Genomic DNA, 17,423 nt, shown 5'->3' with positions numbered 1-17,423 from the left:
AGCATCAGCCCTCAGACTAAAGGGTCACGGGTTCAATTCTGGCCAAGAGAACCTACCTGGGTTATAGACTCAATCCTCAGCCCTGGTCCGTACTCATGCAGGAAGCAACCAATCCATGTGTTTCTCTCACATTGATGTCTCTAAAAATCAATGGGAAAAATATCCTCAGGTTCAATAATAACATTGTGATATTGGTGCAAGCACATGCATATATAAGTGCAACCTAGTAGACAACCAGAAAAATACCTATATCATTATGCTCAATTGATTTTCAGATGTATCAAGTCATTTCAATGAGAAAATTAATAAGTAGATTTGAATACATTACAGAAATTGGATTTGCTGTCAAAAATATTCACACACACACACACACACACAGCTTCATTTCTAGGGGGTCTCAGCAATAAATTGCACTAAACATTTAGGGAGGAAATAATGCTAACCCAGTAACAGTTCTGTCAGTATTTTGACATGCAAAGGGGAAATAAACTTTCCAAGTCATGTTATGAATTCATCAATACTGTGATATTAAGATATCTCAAAATACTAAAAGAAAATAACACTGAAGACCAATATTCCTCATGAGCATACAGACAAAAATCATTAACAAAATACTAGAAAAGTGAGTCAAGCCACATATCAAAGTGTAATGAAAGACAAAATCAAGTGGGATTTATTGTAGAACTGCAAGAGGAGTTTAATATTAGAAAATCAATCAATGTAACACACAATATATTAACAAAATAAGAGACAAGATCTTATCATTCCCTAAGTAGATGCAGAAAAGTTCTTGGTAAAATTTAAAACTCACCCCCAGAGGGTGAAAGGAGGAACTGTTAGCCTTTTGGAAAAGAAGCTCAATTCCTCAGTCAGAGGAAGGGCATCTACAAAAACCATACAGTTAACATGGTAACTACATGAAGCTAACATGATACCTACATGAAACACGAATCTCTTCACTCCAAAGTTTGGGAACAGGGCAAGTGTGTTTATTCTTGCCATCTATATTCAGAACTTTTCTAGAGGTTTTAGCCAGGGCAAGAAAAATAAAATGAAATGCATTACATCAGAAAATAAATAAAATTTCTATTATTTGTAAACAACGTAATTATAGACACTGAAACTATAATAACCCCAATAAGAGAATTCAGCAAGGTCACAGTATACAAGATCAACATTCTAAAATCAATGTCATTTCTGGTTTTCATCAACAAGTAATCCAATAATAACTTGTAAATACTATTTTCAAAAGGGGAAAAATATATCAAAACTTGGGAATAAAAGATAGGAGACAATCTTCTTGAATTTGAAGTAGGCAACCATTTCTTGTTCAATTCTCAAAAGCCCTATTCATAAGAAGAAAAAAAATATAAATTGGACATCATTAGGTATACCAGACACCATTACAAAAATGAATAGATAAGCCACAGGCAGGGGAAAATGTAAACAGTCCATTAACAGGCCAAACTCATCTATTGTGATTAAAGTCTGAAAACAGCTGTTTCTGTGAGGGGTGGGTAATGACTGGAAATAGCATAAGGAAACATTCTGATGGAAATGGTCCCTGTCTTGTAAATGTTACTGGGGTCTGTACAATAACCAAGCGCCATTGAAGGTAACGTGAGGCCTGTGCATTTTATTTGTTGTTAATTATACCTTACATTTTTAAAAGAATAGAAATTTTTAAAAAGAAAGCTTAAAAAAAAATGTTACCAAAACAAAATAGTTCTTGCCTGGGTAGAGAACTCTGTCTGCAATGAGCCTACAAATAGAGAGAAAAAAGGAATTCGTTTTTTTGCTTTAAAAAAATATATATGTTTTTATTGATTTTAGAGAGCAGGGAATGGAGAGGGATAGAGAGATAGAAACATCAATGAGAGAGAAATATAGATCAACTGCCTATCTAGCCGGAAACTCGGCATGTGCCCTTCCTGGAATCAAACTAGTGACCTCATGGCTTGAAGCTCAACCACTGAACCACACCGGCCGGCAAGAATTAGTTTTATGAAACGGAAATTATATAAATAATTGTAGGTTAGGCAGAAGAATTGTGGTCTAGACATTAGGGAATCTACTATAGACTTAATCAGCTTTGGGTCTAAAAAGCAGAAAATCTCCAGAGAAAAGAATTTTCTACTGAGAAATGCACATTGATCAAAATTCTAACCAGAAACACAATCCAGGGATTGTTAAAATGCATGATTCACTATTTTGACATCTAAATGTCATCACTGCCTTTGATCCTTTTCCTTGGGGATACCTTGCCTAAATGGGATGATAGAGGGGTAGGAAGTCAGGGGGAGTAGGTGAGCAAGAATTGCTCTCCCTGGATCTCTACGTTCTTGCACAAAAGGTAAACATGCTTCGCTCCACCCCCACCCAAGCCTCCCTAGGGCTATGAAAGTCCTGGGTGGAATTCAGACACTGCAGGGACATGGCTCTCCTTTCTGAAAGGCAGGCTGCTGCCTTTCTGGGCCGCCAGGTGTGTCTCCGAGTAGAGGTGGCAGTTCCTGCATACCCACACGCCACCACTTCTTTTCTCTCACCCCATCAACCAGTAGACAATCGGATGGCATTTCCTTGGCTACAATGGGCTCCTTAGAGATCTCCCAGTTACTCAGATCTCCCAGAGCAGGTCAGGCGTGGTTACTGGAAGGGTGTTGGCTGAGGTGATCAGCCGTGTCCCCTGCAATAAACTCAACGGGAAAGCAATGGGAATTCTTCAGTCACAAAAGGAGTCCTCTCTCCCCATCACTTCACCCTTGTAAAAGTCGCAGGGTGGCTTTACATATCTTCCTTTGAGCCTTTGTTGCTATGCATGGAATGGAGAGGACATTCCATGGCTAGGTTAATACCTACAGTGTGTACTCCATACACCTCACTGTGTAACCTAAAATAGCAGGTAGGTGGAAAGTAACTGGAGTAACTTATTAATGATTCCTTAAGGTTCTTTTTTTTTTGGGGGGGGGGGGGAGGTGGGGGGTAGGGAGCAAGCTCTCAATCACAGAAGTTACCCTTTTGGTAAACACAGACACTGAGGCAAGAAAGAGTATCAGCAGCATGGCCGGAGTCCTTGGCATTCCAGAGCCCGAGACAGACAGACATAGTAATCGGAATTCTAGTCTTCTCTTTTGTGCACTGAGAACATTCTTTCCACACAAAGATGAATTTAGCAGCATGTAATTTTCCTTCTTAACCACTAAATGTGAATTAGAGTTTACCTAGAGAAATCTAATTTGTGGTTTTGAAAATAAGCAAAAAGCTGTTAGACTGCTCTGTTGATATTCTGATCACATTACATATGCATAAGAAGACAGTATCAAGCAAAGCTTTATTTACATTTGCTAAGTGTTGTGCTTTTTTCCCCTTCTCATTCTGTATAAACTTAATGAGTGGTGCTGTTAGGGAATCTGTGTATCCCTCTTTGTGTAATGGATTAAGTGTGAGTCCTGTTAAAGGGGAGGCCATAAATCAGACTGTGTTCTCTATGCCCAATTAAGGGTTTAAAGGGGGAAAAGGTAAATTCTTGAATGAAGGGCTCTACTCAGAAGCAGAGTTTGTTATTTCCAAAAGGAAGTACTTAGATAAAACAGGAGAGAGAGAGAGAGAGAGAGAGAGAGAGAGAGAGAGGGAGAGAGAGAGAGAGAGAGAGAGATTGATTGATTTGATTTTAGGAAAGTGAAAAAGAGGAAAATAGTTTTGCCACCTTATTCGATTCCTCCTCAGAGTTAAGAAAGCTTTAGAGGCTACAGGGTTTGGCTGTAACAGGAAAACACCTATTTTTTAATTAATGCCCTGAAATGAGATAGTCATACAAGTTGACTGGAGAATTGAAACATGAGCAGTCTTACAAGTTGATCACTTACCTCCAATCAGCTCCAACAAAAAAGCTATATGCTTTGACAATGCCAGTAAAATCAGCTACCAAAAAAGTTTTGGAAATAATGTGTAAGATTTTTTTTTAAATATTTTTTCCTACTTATCTCTACAATCATAGTACACCTAAATCTTGACATTTTAAACTCTTGTAGAAGCCAAGTGAAAAAACAAAGTAACCACAACTAACCCACTCCTTCCCTAGTGGAAGGACTGTCAGGAGTTCAGGAACAATTAGTCTTGGATAATGTGACTAAAGCCCTTCTGAATGTTCCCGAAGTGCAGCTAATATTTATAGTCACAGTGTAAACCGGCTTTAAGAGACTATATTGAGACACGTGAAAAATGAGCAACATAGTCCACATGGGAAGAAAATAAGAGGGACCAGGCCAGCACTTACAGCCCTGGGGAGCATCCTTCAGTAATATCTGACTATGATCACTAACACCAATGCTTGGCTTTATTTTACTTCACTGGGTATTACCCCTGAATTGCTCAGTGAATTATAGGAAGAAAAAAACAACCAAAACATGGTGCTAGTAGGAGTGGGGGGAAAAGGAAATATACCTTGATTGAACTTTTATTGTGTTTACAATAAGAGGATCATATTACTGCATTTCCAATCGTTTATTTTTTACTCAGTGATTATTTACTGTGGCCTAGGTTATGGAAAGTCCTTTGCTTAGTGCCGAGAATTCAGTGAGTTGGGTACAGGACCAAGGAGACAAGGTGACCGTCTTCATCAGTTATGGAATTTCCTAATTGATCGGGAGAAATAAGATTATTAAATGTTCCTATTTGTAGAATTCAGAGATCCCCAGTTTGTGCATAATAAATGTATTTCAGAAGCAGCACTCACTGTTGCATGGTTATGCAGACCCCCTCGGACCCCTCCCATCTCCCCTGCAGCATTGCCTTTCTTCTCCCCTCCCCACTTTTATGACTCCCTGCTCACCCCACCTTCTGCTCAGAGTGGGGCCTGCTGGTGGGCCTGTGTGGGGGAGGGGGGGAGGAAACTTCATTCATTCCAGACTTCCATGGGGTGTGTGGGATGGCAATAAAAGCAGTCCCAGGCCCTTATTCCTGCCTAAACTTTCCCATATTTGGTTAACACTTTGATTACATTTTCCGACAGACCATGACACAACTTCTGCCCCTAATTCTTAGGTCTCTCTCTCTCTCCCTCCTACCCCTCACCCCCTTTGTCGGAGTCTCCTATGAATGTTAACCCATTTCTAAAATGCACCCTCGCCTCTGTTTTGTCTTATATTGCTGTCCGGGTTGCTCTGTATGGTGTGTCTACCAATCGTTAAACATCTAAAACTACTTAACATTCCAGGACAGGAAAAGGTCTGCTGGGACGTGCACCACAGGAAATGTTGAGTTCCAAACGTAGGAGCCAGCATTGGAGAAAGCCAGCCCAGGGATTCAGAGGAGGTGCTGTTTATGTCTTGTGGGTTGTCACCAAAGGAAGTGGAGGGCAGTTTTAAGGGAAACCTTGCTCCTCTCCTCACAGAAAGGAAGGCTTCCTGAGATGCATTGGCTCTGATAGGAACTTGAAAGGAATGCTATGGCACTTGATGGGTGTCGCCCATACATGTGAATATTTCCCTCGCCCTACACTGTCCTGACTTTGGCTGCACTTCTAGTGGGAACGTTTTTCTCCATTCCTACAAATTCAAAAGTTCAAATCCTACCATCTTTCAAATCCCACTCCAAAGGACATCTCTCTCTCTCTTTTTTTTTTTAAAGTATATTTTATTGATTTTTTACAGAGAGGAAGGGAGAGAGATAGAGAAATAGAAACGTCGATGAGAGAGAAACATCAACCAGTTGCCTCCTGCACACCCCCTACCGGGGATGTGCCTGCAACCAAAGTACATGCCCTTGACCAGAATCGAACCTGGGACCCTTCAGTCCGCAGACCAACGCTCTACCACTGAGCCAAACCGATTTCGGCAGGACATCTCTTTTTTAAAGCCTTTTAAAACATCTTCTCAGTAGAGAGTTATTCCTCTTATTAGTTTTCACATAATTTGACTTGTATATTTCTGGTGACATTTATCACTTTCTACCTCTTTTAAAAAAAGAGAGAGATTCGTGTAATTTCCCAAATATAAAAGATCAGTACTTAAGTCATATTTCCCTCCTCCCAACACAGACAATTACTGAGCTTGAGGGAGCCATAATGGAAAGGATGATTGAATGTACATGGGTAGGCCCATCTCTGTTCCGGCGCTCTATGAAGTGTGTGTTATTTTGGCATCAAATACTCACCAAGTCTTTAACCAAACTTACCTGCGAGGGACTATTTATACTCAAATACCCCAAAATGCATTCTAAGAGTCAGTTCATCATATTGATTATTTACGCTTGGCTCACTGTCATAGAATGGGTAATTTTTTTGTTTCAGATCGCTTTTTTTTTTAAAGCAATGAATTTACATCTGCTTCAGTATGATGATATATTTTCTCCTCTTTGATAATCAAGTTGGTTATTAAAGAATAATAAGTTTCTTTAGAGCAACTAAATATGCATGTTTCCCTTTAGCTGGCTCCAAAACTTCTTATTAAGCACTATTCCACAGAAAATAACAAATTATATGTTATGGTCTGATTGCTTAACATAGCTATTTCTGAACAGAGGAGAAAACATTAGAATGAGAATACTTTGAAAATATATCCATTACTTTAGCCATAAAGAGGATTCTTGAAAATAAAAGCAGATGTGAATGTTATTCAAATTTAATATATTTGAAATGTAAAGTAAAAATATAACACACCTGGATAGAGTTATGCACAGTGTCTGGGTAAAGTTTTCCCCTCAGGATAACTTCAGTGTGTTCTCAAATCCATTTAAAAAAGAAAAAAGTGAAGATAATCTTTTGATATTTTCTTAAATAGATGCATAGCTTTCCCTTATTCTAGTGCATTAATAATGCACATATTTTAAAATAATTAACATAATCAGCTCTTTATGATTATGAACTGCCACTGATTAAATGCTGGTAGTCAAATATTTTTATGACCTCAGTCATTGGACAGTGTTCTGAAAGGAGTCAGATTACTGTAATTGTTCCCATTCTCAGACATGTCTTTTCTTCAACGTAGACGTTCACTTCTAGTTAGGGCTATTTGTTTTTAAACATTGTCTTTTAGAATAATAGAGAGAATGAGGGCTTAGGGTCAAAAGATTTGGGTTAGGTTCTTAACACTGCTTTTGCAAGAGACCTTGGATACAATATAATGCTTTCAGCTTCATTTCCTCATTTTTGTAGCAGCGTGAACAAATAGGTTTAACTGCGATGTTTTGAGGATCAAATGAAATAGCGTAAATGAAAAAAACCCCCACGCAGTACTGTTTACATACCATTATTTTTGTATTCGGGAAATAACCTTCCATAAATAATCCAGTACGAGTGCCCTTTTTGTGTTTTAGATCCTCAAGGTAAAGGCACACATAATTACTGTGAGGGCCAGAGCCAAGTCTTTCTTTGCTTACAGTAACTTTATAGACCTACACCGTTCACCAGCGATCTCAGAGGCTGGGAAGGTTACAATAAACTCTCAAGTCTTCACAGTTGTTTGCGTAAGTGTGTGTGTGTGTGTGTGTGTGTGTGTGTGTGTGTGTGTGTGTGTGTGTTTGCAGTTCGCTGACAAGGTTAACAGCCCAACTCTCCACGCATCCCAAGCCTGGCAATTATCATTTTAAAAATCCGCGTTGGCCGCGGAGCTGTTTCCGATGCAGCACGTTTTGTGGTCCAGAAGGATGGCTGCACGCAATTTACAAATCACCGCGCTGAGGCCAGGCCGCCCCGCCCTGCAGCCGGGCTCTGGCATTGTGGAGGGTGACTGGGTGGCTCCGCGCGGTGTCCAGCTGCACGTCCAACCTTGGCTCGGGGTGGGCGGCTGCGGTGCCCTCTCCCCGGGGCTCCCCACAAGACTCCCCCCAAGGCTCCGGGAATGCTCCCAGCCCAGCGGAGGAGAGGGAAGGAGCCAGCAGAGGGGGTGCTGGGCTGTGTGCGCGGGGGGAAGAAAAGGGGGGTCTCGGGAGTGTGAGCGCCCAAGACGGAGGCTCTCCGAGTTGCCAGCGGACTCGGACCCAAGTTCCCAAGGCCCCCGCGCCCCTGGCTCTCAGCCTCCCGCGCGGCTGGGGCGCCCGGCCTGCGCCCCGCAAGGCAGCGCCCGCGCCGGCGGGGGGGCCGGGGCGCAGGGGGGTGGGTCTGGCCAGGGGCGCAGGGCGTGGCTGGAGGGGGGCGCGCGGCGAGTGTGCGCGCGCGAGGGCGAGTGTGAGCGGCGGGTGTGCGGCCCGTCGCCATTCCCCGTGACGTCAGAGTGTATTGTTGGGAGCCGGGCCGAGCGCAGCATCCCCGGAGCTGTCACCGCGGCGGCCGGGCGGCGGCGGCGGCGCAGCGCGAGCCCCGCACCGGCGAGCCCGGCCCCGCGCCGCCCCCGCCCCCGCCCCGGCCCCGCCGCGCCGCCCCCGCCCGCCCCCCGCGCGCCGCCGCCCGCGCGCCCCCAGCGCCCACCCCACCCCCGGCTCCCTCCCTCCCTCCCTCCCTCCCGCCGCCGCCCGCGCGCCTCCCCCCGCGGAGGAGCGAGTGCGGGTCACCGGGTCACTGGGTCATTGTCTCGGCGCCCGAGCCCCGAGCGCGCGTGGAGTCCCCCGCGTCCCCAGCAGCACCCTCAATGAGATGCAAACATGAAAGACAAGAGGAAGAAGAAGGACCGCACCTGGGCCGAGGCTGCCCGCCTGGTACGTACCGCCCCGCCCGCCGCTCGCCCCGCGCCGCCCGCGGCAGCCGAGACGGCCGCCCCCAGCCCGAGCCGCCGCCGCGCCCGGCGCCCGCTCTTTGTTATTCCGCGGGAGTGGGCTCGCCGGCCCCCGTGGGGCTGCGTGCGCGCGGACGGGGCGCAGCGATCGTCTCGGGGATCCCCGCGCCCGCCGCGCCCGGGACACTTCCCCGCACTTCGCCGTCCGCGCTCGGCGGGGGCCGCTCCGCGGGGCATTTCCGAGCGCACGGCCCGCCCGCTCCCCGCTCCCCGCTCCCCGCCCGGCCGCCCGGCCGCCCGGAGACCTTTGTGTGGCCGCTCCCCTCCCGCCGCCCCCGCCCCCGCCCCCGGAATTCCATCAATAACTCCGGCGCGGGCTGCGGGCCATGGGTCCCGTGAGTTCATGCATTTTCCACGTGCGTGCACGGTGTGTGTCCCGCACGGACTTGCGAGGCGCGTGCATGCGGGCTTGGGCGCTGCTGGGGTCTGTGTGCCGCGACGTGGGTGCGTTCTTGTCTGCACACCGATACGTGCATGTGTTTTGTGTGTCGATCAAGTTCGTTTGTGTGTGTGTGTGTGTGTTAGGTATTGTGCCCCGCTCGGTGTTTGTGTGTACATTCTGTGCACGTGTGTGCAATCCGTGAGCGTGTGCCGGTGTGTGTGTGTGTGTGTGTGTGTGTGTGTGTTTGGGGAAGTTGGGTCGGTGTCATGTGTGGGGCGAGCTTGCTCAGCGTGCAGGGAGGTGTGTTTCGCGGCCGGCTTCCTGGGCGGCGTTACTCGGCTGCTTTTCCTCCTCTGGAACCTTTCGGAGCTGGGCTTACATTTTAATCATCGGGAGAATGTCTCTATAGACATGCCGGCTGGCAGAGGGGCGTCGGCGCCTCGGTTCGACGCATGTGTATGTGTGGGTTTTTCCTCTTCCCTTCTCCTCTTAAAGGACAGCTGTAGATGGTTTTTAAAAAAGGATATTTCTGTACAGTGTGCCTCATGGGAATGCAAGGCTTATTGCATTTGGAGATCAGCCTTTCAGGGTCTCGGCTGCATAAATTAAATATTTATTCACCAACTTACTATCTGTTATAAATTGGCCTAAAGAAAGCAGACTGCATGCAGCAGGGGGTGGGTGTGGGAGGGGAGACTCCAGGACATGTTAAGGTTGGCTTTGTAAAGGTTGTGTTCTATAACCGTGGTCTGTTGGTGTGTTTTTTATGGTTTTGAATAACTACGTCCTGCTCAAGGAGAACATTTGTCCAAAGGCATTATCTGAGTTTGGTTGAAGGGCCTTCCCGGTATGCCTGTGGATTCCAGCAAAGGGCTTTCGATCACTGGTCCTATTGCCCTGTGAAGCAGTGACAAAAGTCCTTTTTAAAACGGTCATCTAGTTATTGGTAGCGAAAGGGGCCAGGCCCCTTTCCTTCCTCTCTTCATTTGTAAGTCATGTATGTCACGGTTTCTCCCCCCATTTGCGATCATATTAATTGCCAAATCACTCCCTCTCTGGGGAAGAATGGGGAGGTCATAGCCATTCCCTAGTGAACTGCCTGCAGGAGAGGAAACTTAGTGGTGAGAGATCTGTGGAAAGTAAGCCGGCAGTGTTCCGTAGATGCCGGGTTGGTGTTATCGCTGGGTTTTTGCTAGAGCGCAGTACATTACTTATTGTTTGCCCAGCCATTAATTCAGAATCGTGTGGGGGTGTGCAAAACGTATTATTCAGATTCCTTGGAGTGGCAATCAAGTATTATTATGGAGCTTCAGCGCATGCATTTTAAACAAGTGAACAATGTGTCGACTTATAAATATTTTCATGAATTAGCCATATTTGCCTGCAGAGAATGACTTCAGAACATCAATCTGATGGAATTTAAAGCTAACCATTTGCATTCAATCAGGGTACAGTTGCTATTCTTGAAAAGCACTGTGCTTTGTTTGAACTAATCATAACATATCTGTATTGGCAAATGTTGAAATAGATTTCTGAGTCGTGGGGTTTTTTGTTGTTAGAAGTTGTATTTTTTTTTTTTCTTGCAAAGTTCATTGATGGGAAAAGGCACACTAGGAGTCATCAGCACAAAAGAATTAATGACAGACCAGATGTCTCTATTTTAACCAGACATATTGAACTAGTAGTTATGGTAATTTTTCAATTTGGTTCAAGTTATTTTTCCCCTGGTAGTTGTACAAATGTGCATGTATTCAAAATGTTGCCGTTGAAATAAAATACCGAATAGAACGGAAAGTACTTGTACTTCAAAATTCCTTTTTCAGAAATTTGTGATTTGTAAAAGTGACTCTCGATGGTTCTTAACTTTGTGGATAGCAGAGTGATTTGGGTAATACTGACTTCTTTTCATGCTTTCTTTATGATTACATGAAAGCATAGAGACTTAAAACCTCTTCCAGACTTGCATGAAAGATATGTGTACCCTTTAAATTGATAGTGTTCATTTACACTCCGTGACAAAGGAATGCTTTCTTCTTGGCATTTCTGTGATACAAACACTGTCATTCCATATTTCACACGGCTCCCTGCCGGGTGTGTTGTTGTTAAGGACTTTTTTTTTTAGCCTTCCTTCATCCACTGTTAAACCAAGTGTCTGATTTTAAAAGTAAATACTCAGGATGGCCTGAAAATATACAACCCAGTATGTGGTTCGTGCAATATATGAACTGAAGAGAGACGATCCAAATTCACATTAAGAATAACCTTCCAGTTCATACAGTGTATACAGAGAGAGAGAGATTGGGAGGGAGAGAGAGAGAGAGAGGGAGAGAGGGAGAGAGGGAGAGAGGGAGAGAGGGAGAGAGGGAGAGAGGGAGAGAGGGAGAGAGGGAAAGTGATTTTCTTGAAGGAGACAATATTAAGGGAGAAGAAATGCAAAATAGATGTTTTGATCTGTGAACCAAAAGCTGTGTTTCAGGGCCGCTTTGTGTACATTTTGAAGAAAAACATACATGCAAGAACCATTCTGTCCAGAGTAACTAAGCCCTGCCAGGCGAAAACAGCATTTTCGTATCTTTTTTTGTTTGTTTTTTTCTTTGTCAGAGAAGTATAAGGTCTCCAAGCCTATAAACTCCTGAGTGGCACCTCCAGGGTTTTTTTTAAAGGGAGCCTCAGCGCCAAGCCCACCAGTTCCCAGGGAGTGAGCACTGTGCTCGGTCAGGGGAGAAGGCGGAGCTGGGATTGCCCTGTGTTTTCAGGAATGCAGTGATTATTAACAGGCTGCCATTTTAAAACAGTAATACCACATCTTTTTTTTTTTTTTTTTTTTTCTTTCTCCCTCTTTCTTTTTGCCCTGCATCAGTTGCAGAAATTTCAGCCCTGCGTCCCCTCCCCTCCCCCGGCCTTCTGCAGTTGGGGTGGTTACTTTGCGCATTGCCATTTCATATGCAGCCTGCTCCCCAGCCACATGCGTGTCCACCCGTGCTCCCTGCTCCCCCAAGGTGGGGGAGTCTCCCAGGAGCCCCCAGAGCCACATGCCAGCATCTTCTGTCTTCATGTTTGCAGACCGGCAGTGAGGAGAAAAATCAGAACCATGGCTCCTGGCGAGCGGGAGCTTCGACTTTAATCTTTCTGACTTTTATCTGAAGTCTTCCCTCTGTTACCTTAAATACAGTTTAAACCGCCGTGAAAGGATCTTCATGCTTCTTTGTAAAAAAAAAAAAAAAAAAAAAAAAAAAAATATATATATATATATATATATATATATATATATATATATGGTTTGACAGGACTCTGTTTTACAGCACTAAGGGGTTTCTTTGTTACTGGCTTAACACAGAACATACTGTTATTTATATATTTATTCCAGGTTAAATTTTTTTTTTTGACATGCACAAATGTTGCTTCGAGAAGTGCTTTTTGATAGTTTCATCACTTTGTTCTACAGGGAATGCTGCTGCTCAGATAGTGGTTCCGTGTATTAATTTGTTCCCCGAATGTCCTTCCATTTGTTTCACTCCTTAGCATCTTTGTTTGGCCTCGCTGGCACCTGAAAATAAATCTTAATCTCTAGTAGCTTTGTGCTTGGTAACATGGCTGATTTATTTGCTCACAGTTGAGATATATTCACACAGATAATGAATATCAGTGGGGCTTGCTTTTTTTTTTCTTTTCTTTTTTTTTTTTTTGTGGTAGTTCAAGGTGACCTTTGGAAAAAGATTTTAAATGGCAAATGTGCCTCCTTGTTGGGAGAAAGCTGGCACGGATCTCTGTAAGCCATGGCAGGACTGCTAGAGGTCTTGGAGAAATGGACATCTTGTAAATCACATTGTATTAAAAACTAAGTATCGAGTTTATTAATTAAAGGAGGTCTGTGCGAAGCGTTTGCAGAGGGGAGATTGACAATGCATTGCAGTCTACCTCAGCTGTCAGGGTAAGGAGACAACACTCTTTGGTAAGCAGACAACACTGAGTGGTGGTGGTAACCATTACGATTGAAAACTATTCATAATTGTCCCTTTATTGGTTGCCTGGCCTCTGGTGTTTGTGTTTTGGAAATAAGCATCATTTCTCCGGAGCGATGGACATGGGGACCAGGAGAGAGATAGGTTTTGCTGTTGGCACCTCACTGTGCTCCTGCCGCTGAGATGGTAGATGGTGACCAGACCCCACCAGCTGAGAGTACGGTGATCTGTGATTTGGAGTGATCCCCAAAGGTGCACAGGAGCATCCTGGTGATGTGGCGTACCAGCCTGGAAGTGTGGCAAGTGTATTTAGCAAACGGAGTTTGCTTTCCAATCACTTTCATTTCCTTTGGTTCCATTCAGCGGTTTTCCGGTACCTACATTTACTCTCTGTCTCATCTCTGTATGTCTATAGCTCATCATCTCTTCTTTCAGGCACGGGCCCCCATTTTCATTCTGCAATTTAAAAGATGGATGAGTTCAGCGATCTCCATATTTTAAGAAATGAGTTTCAAGTTGAAATAACATGTGTTTGAAATGATGAGAAATGTGAACTCAGGCCTCCTGTTTAGGTGGTTAATTTTTTATGTCTTGCTAACATGAAAGGGAATTTTAAGAAATGAGTCTTAACATTTTCCTCTTCTTTGACAAACTCTTTGGTAAGCAGACAGTTCCTTGGGTGTCAGAGACGGACTCTTTTCTCAGCACGCTCTGGCTTTTAGACTTGTAGAGTTATACCTGTAAAGGAATTTCACTACAGGAAAGCTAACTTGTATAGCAATTAAATTTAATATTTAATCATGTAATAGCTTCATTAGTTCACTGAAATGCATTGGAAAGGTGCATATGTTCCTTAAACATATTGAGGGCTCCCCCACATGCAGTTCAGGAGAGGAGACGAGGGAAAGGGGGTGACTGAGCGGACACCATCAGAGGTGCCCATGAACCATCAGGCAGGTGCGAGTTTACAGATGCACGCGGGGAGAGCTGAGTGGCAGAGAGTGATTGTAGATGGCTTGATGGGTTGAATGAAACTTGGTTCGTCCTTGAAATACGAATCAAACAGGTGACAAGAGGAGAACATTCTGAGAAAACCATGTGGATAAAGGTGTAGAGTCAGGAGAGAGGATGGGTTCAGGGGCCACTGCCCAAGACACGCCTGGAAATATCAGAAGTCTGGAGGGGAGGGGGCAGGGGCCCGCAATAGAGTTGGAAATTATGTGGGGCAGAGGGATTTGAAAGTCATTTTTAAGGCAGTTGGTCCTTGTCAGTTGTAGCATGGGACTGGTGAGGTAGGTGTTGGTAGAAAGAATTAAAACAACAACAACAACAACAACAACACACACAAAAAGCCCACACAAAACAGAATGACTGTCCCTTATAGAGAGGGAATGGATTGGCAAGGTCTTGGGGTGTCTCTGAATGCTGCCATTACTTGGTAATAAAGAGTCTGAAAACAAAATGGTGTTGGAAATAATTTATTTTAAATAACACAACTTTACGCTATAATAGCCTTTGCCAGATGAGGCACAGTGAGCATCAGTAAGCAGTATGCATCTGTAGAAAACACACCACCAAGGGCTGCGCTTCCCAAAAGGCTCTGAGATCACTGGGGGACCTCAGGAAATGGGGCTCCAGGTGTGATTTAATGAGGTGCCCAGCATCGCCACCTGTCTCCGAGGACCAGGCCTGGCACAGCTCCTGTTAACCCCTGTGCGGTCTTTCTGATTTAAAAAGGAACACGGGCATTTTCACAGATGTGACTTTACCTGACTTGCTGAATGGCAGATCCGAGCCTACATCAGCCTCTGTCTGTCTCTCAGTCTCTCCCTTCTCTCTCCCTCCCTCCCTCCCTCCCTCCTTTTTCTCTCTCTTCATTTCCCTCCTTAATCATCAAAAGTCTGCTTGAAGTTGTTCATTTATACTTCTCAGTTCCTCCCCCAGAGGTTGTCAGGGGCACACTGGCCCCTTCCTGACGGGCCGGGGCGGGGCCCCTGTGTGGGACCCCATTCAGCTGTTTGCCAGCCCTGAGTGCCTGGATTGTTCTGCCTTTGTCACCGCACAGCCGGGAGCTGGGGAAATCTAGCCTGGACTGAAACTTTCCCTGAAGAGCCCTTGGGGAACAAATAGGAACATTATATGATTAACCACATTGTTTTCATTATTATACAAGTCTACATAAAAGGGTAGCAATTAACAGCTTTATCAGCCTGAACTTCGACACCTATACCTCTCCTCATCCCTCAATATTCCCACTTGAAGTCCCAACAATTAACTGTTGCTGGTTTTCATGTCAGCAAGTGACAACACTCAATTGGGACTAGGCCCTTCCCGGGATTGATTGACATAGAGCCCTCTGACACTTGCTTGTGTAGTTGGAAGGCAAATTCATGCCCCGGGGTTAGAGCCAAAGGGCTCGTCAGAACATTGGTTTTAATAGCTCAGATATATAACTCCAACGACACCCAAGACCCTTGCTTTGGTGGGAACTTTTATCACCTGAGGGATTCTCCCACGCAGCGCCATTTATACTTAGTGGACATGCTTAGAAACGGTAAGATTATTTCAAAGTATACAGATATATAATTTACTGCTCGATGTAGTGAGATACCTTGGTTTATTTTGCATAGGTTTAGCATAAGTTGGTCCAGGAAAAAAAATGAGATAAGGCTTTCTAAAATAATTCCATAATTGGTATTTTGGGGGCAAGTGTTCCATTTTTCTTTAGTTGTGCAATAGTTGACTTCTGAATATATTACCAGTGCCTTACGGTAAAGAAGGGCGTAGAATTGACACTCTTCACCTTATTCAGGAGACAGGATTTTGTTAACATACTGTACTTTAACAGATCTTAATAATTTTATTTATTTATTTATTTATTCATTTATTAAAATATATTTTATTGTAAAAAAATCAATAAAATTGAAGAGAGAGGGATAGAGAGTTAGAAACATCGATGAGAGAGAATCATCGATCAGCTGCCTCTTGCACACCCCCTACTGGGGATGTGCCCACAACCAAGGTACATTCCCTTGACCGGAATCGAACCTGGGACCTTTCAGTCCACAGGCCGACGCTCTATCCACTGAGCCAAACCGGTTTCGGCAAATCTTAATAATTTGAAAGAGTTGGAATTTTGAGATTGGATTTTGGGGGCTTTTTCTCCAGCTCAGTCATAGAGAAGTCATGATATAGTGAGGCTGTTGTTTATTGTTCTTAGGTGTTTTGTTTTTTTTTAATGCCCATGTGATTTGTACATATATCAAAACCTTGTTGACATGATTATAGCACTAAAGTGGTAGCTGGACCATCAGAATTCTATTACTCTCCAGCCTCCTGGTATTCCCCCTCCCCTCCCGCTCCCATCATGCACACACAACAAATAATCTCTTATTTTAAAAAAGTGTTTTTGAGAAAAATCTTGTTCCTTTAAAATGTGTTAAAACTCTTTCAACATCTTGCAATTAGAAATAGTCTTTTCTAAATCCTTTCTGTTTAGTTTAATTTCTTATTTGTTTAAATATCCATCCTAGAAATTCAGTTAAAACAACTTGAATCAAACTTCTTTGATAGTCTTCCTGTTCTTTTCTATCACTCTTCTCACCCATTCCTTCTTGCTTGAGGGTCTCTTCCTGCAGCTTCCCTTTCGGCATTGATTCATCTCAGAATTCTCCCTGCCCTTCTCTTTATTATTTCATCGTCTTCCCTCTTTGGCAGTCTCACACCCTCCAATGGCGAGTCTCCCAGGATGAGGATTCCAGCCTTGATCTTTTCCCTAAATATATTAACAATTCCTGTGATTTATTTTTTGTGTACTATGAGTATTCCAAAGAAAACTTGTTCAGTTGTTAAGCAACTATTGCATACCTCCTACAAATGTGTTATGCGTTGGTCACAGAAGGAGAATGTGATGACATGCCTGTTTGGGAGGGACTTACCTATATCAGCGGTCGTCAACCTTTCGAACCTCAGGGGCCATCATTGGTCCCAGGACCACAGGTTGGCAACCACTAATCTATGTTACTGACACACATGGGATGTGCAGAGAGGGGCAAATTGTCTTCTAAGTATAGCTCACATTCAGAGCCTTCTGTTTTTATTCACTATGTTTTATATAGTTTTGACCTCCCAACTACTCTTCTCTCTAATCTCTTTTCCAACTCTTGCATACTAAAACTGTATTTATCCCCCCAGAACAGATCTGATTATATTGAGTCATTCCTGTGAAAGTGGTCAAGAGCGGCCTTTAGGGAGCATTATTCCCCCACGTACGTAGATTACAATCCAGAGGATCTCTTCACAAGGTTTAGCACATCTTTCATAAAAAAAAAAGAAAAAAAAAGATGGAGAAACTTAGTACGTAGGAAAAAA

The 17,423-nt window shown here is 44.0% G+C and overlaps 1 protein-coding gene and 1 long non-coding RNA gene across 2 annotated transcripts in view; one reads left to right on the top strand and one right to left on the bottom strand.

Moving 5' to 3' along the window:
• Positions 1 to 679: 679 nt before the first annotated feature.
• Positions 680 to 7,103, bottom strand: LOC123651534. The gene is made up of 2 exons (XR_006740320.1): positions 6,659 to 7,103; positions 680 to 1,346 (listed from the first exon to the last, which is right to left on the bottom strand). It is a non-coding gene; the product is annotated as an uncharacterized LOC123651534 (long non-coding RNA).
• A 1,351-nt stretch (positions 7,104 to 8,454) lies between these two features.
• ASXL3 (ASXL transcriptional regulator 3) overlaps positions 8,455 to 17,423 on the top strand; it is a 173,112-nt gene continuing 164,143 nt past the window's right edge. The window contains exon 1 of the mRNA XM_036419042.2: positions 8,455 to 8,631. Coding sequence (XP_036274935.1) covers positions 8,578 to 8,631 — 54 coding nt within the window. The 5' untranslated portion in view covers positions 8,455 to 8,577. The remainder of the gene's footprint in view (positions 8,632 to 17,423) is intronic.

This window comes from Pipistrellus kuhlii, unplaced genomic scaffold (genome assembly GCF_014108245.1).
Source record: "Pipistrellus kuhlii isolate mPipKuh1 unplaced genomic scaffold, mPipKuh1.p scaffold_m20_p_6, whole genome shotgun sequence".
Lineage (NCBI taxonomy): Eukaryota > Metazoa > Chordata > Mammalia > Chiroptera > Vespertilionidae > Pipistrellus > Pipistrellus kuhlii.
This window is presented reverse-complemented; position numbering and strand designations above follow the sequence as displayed.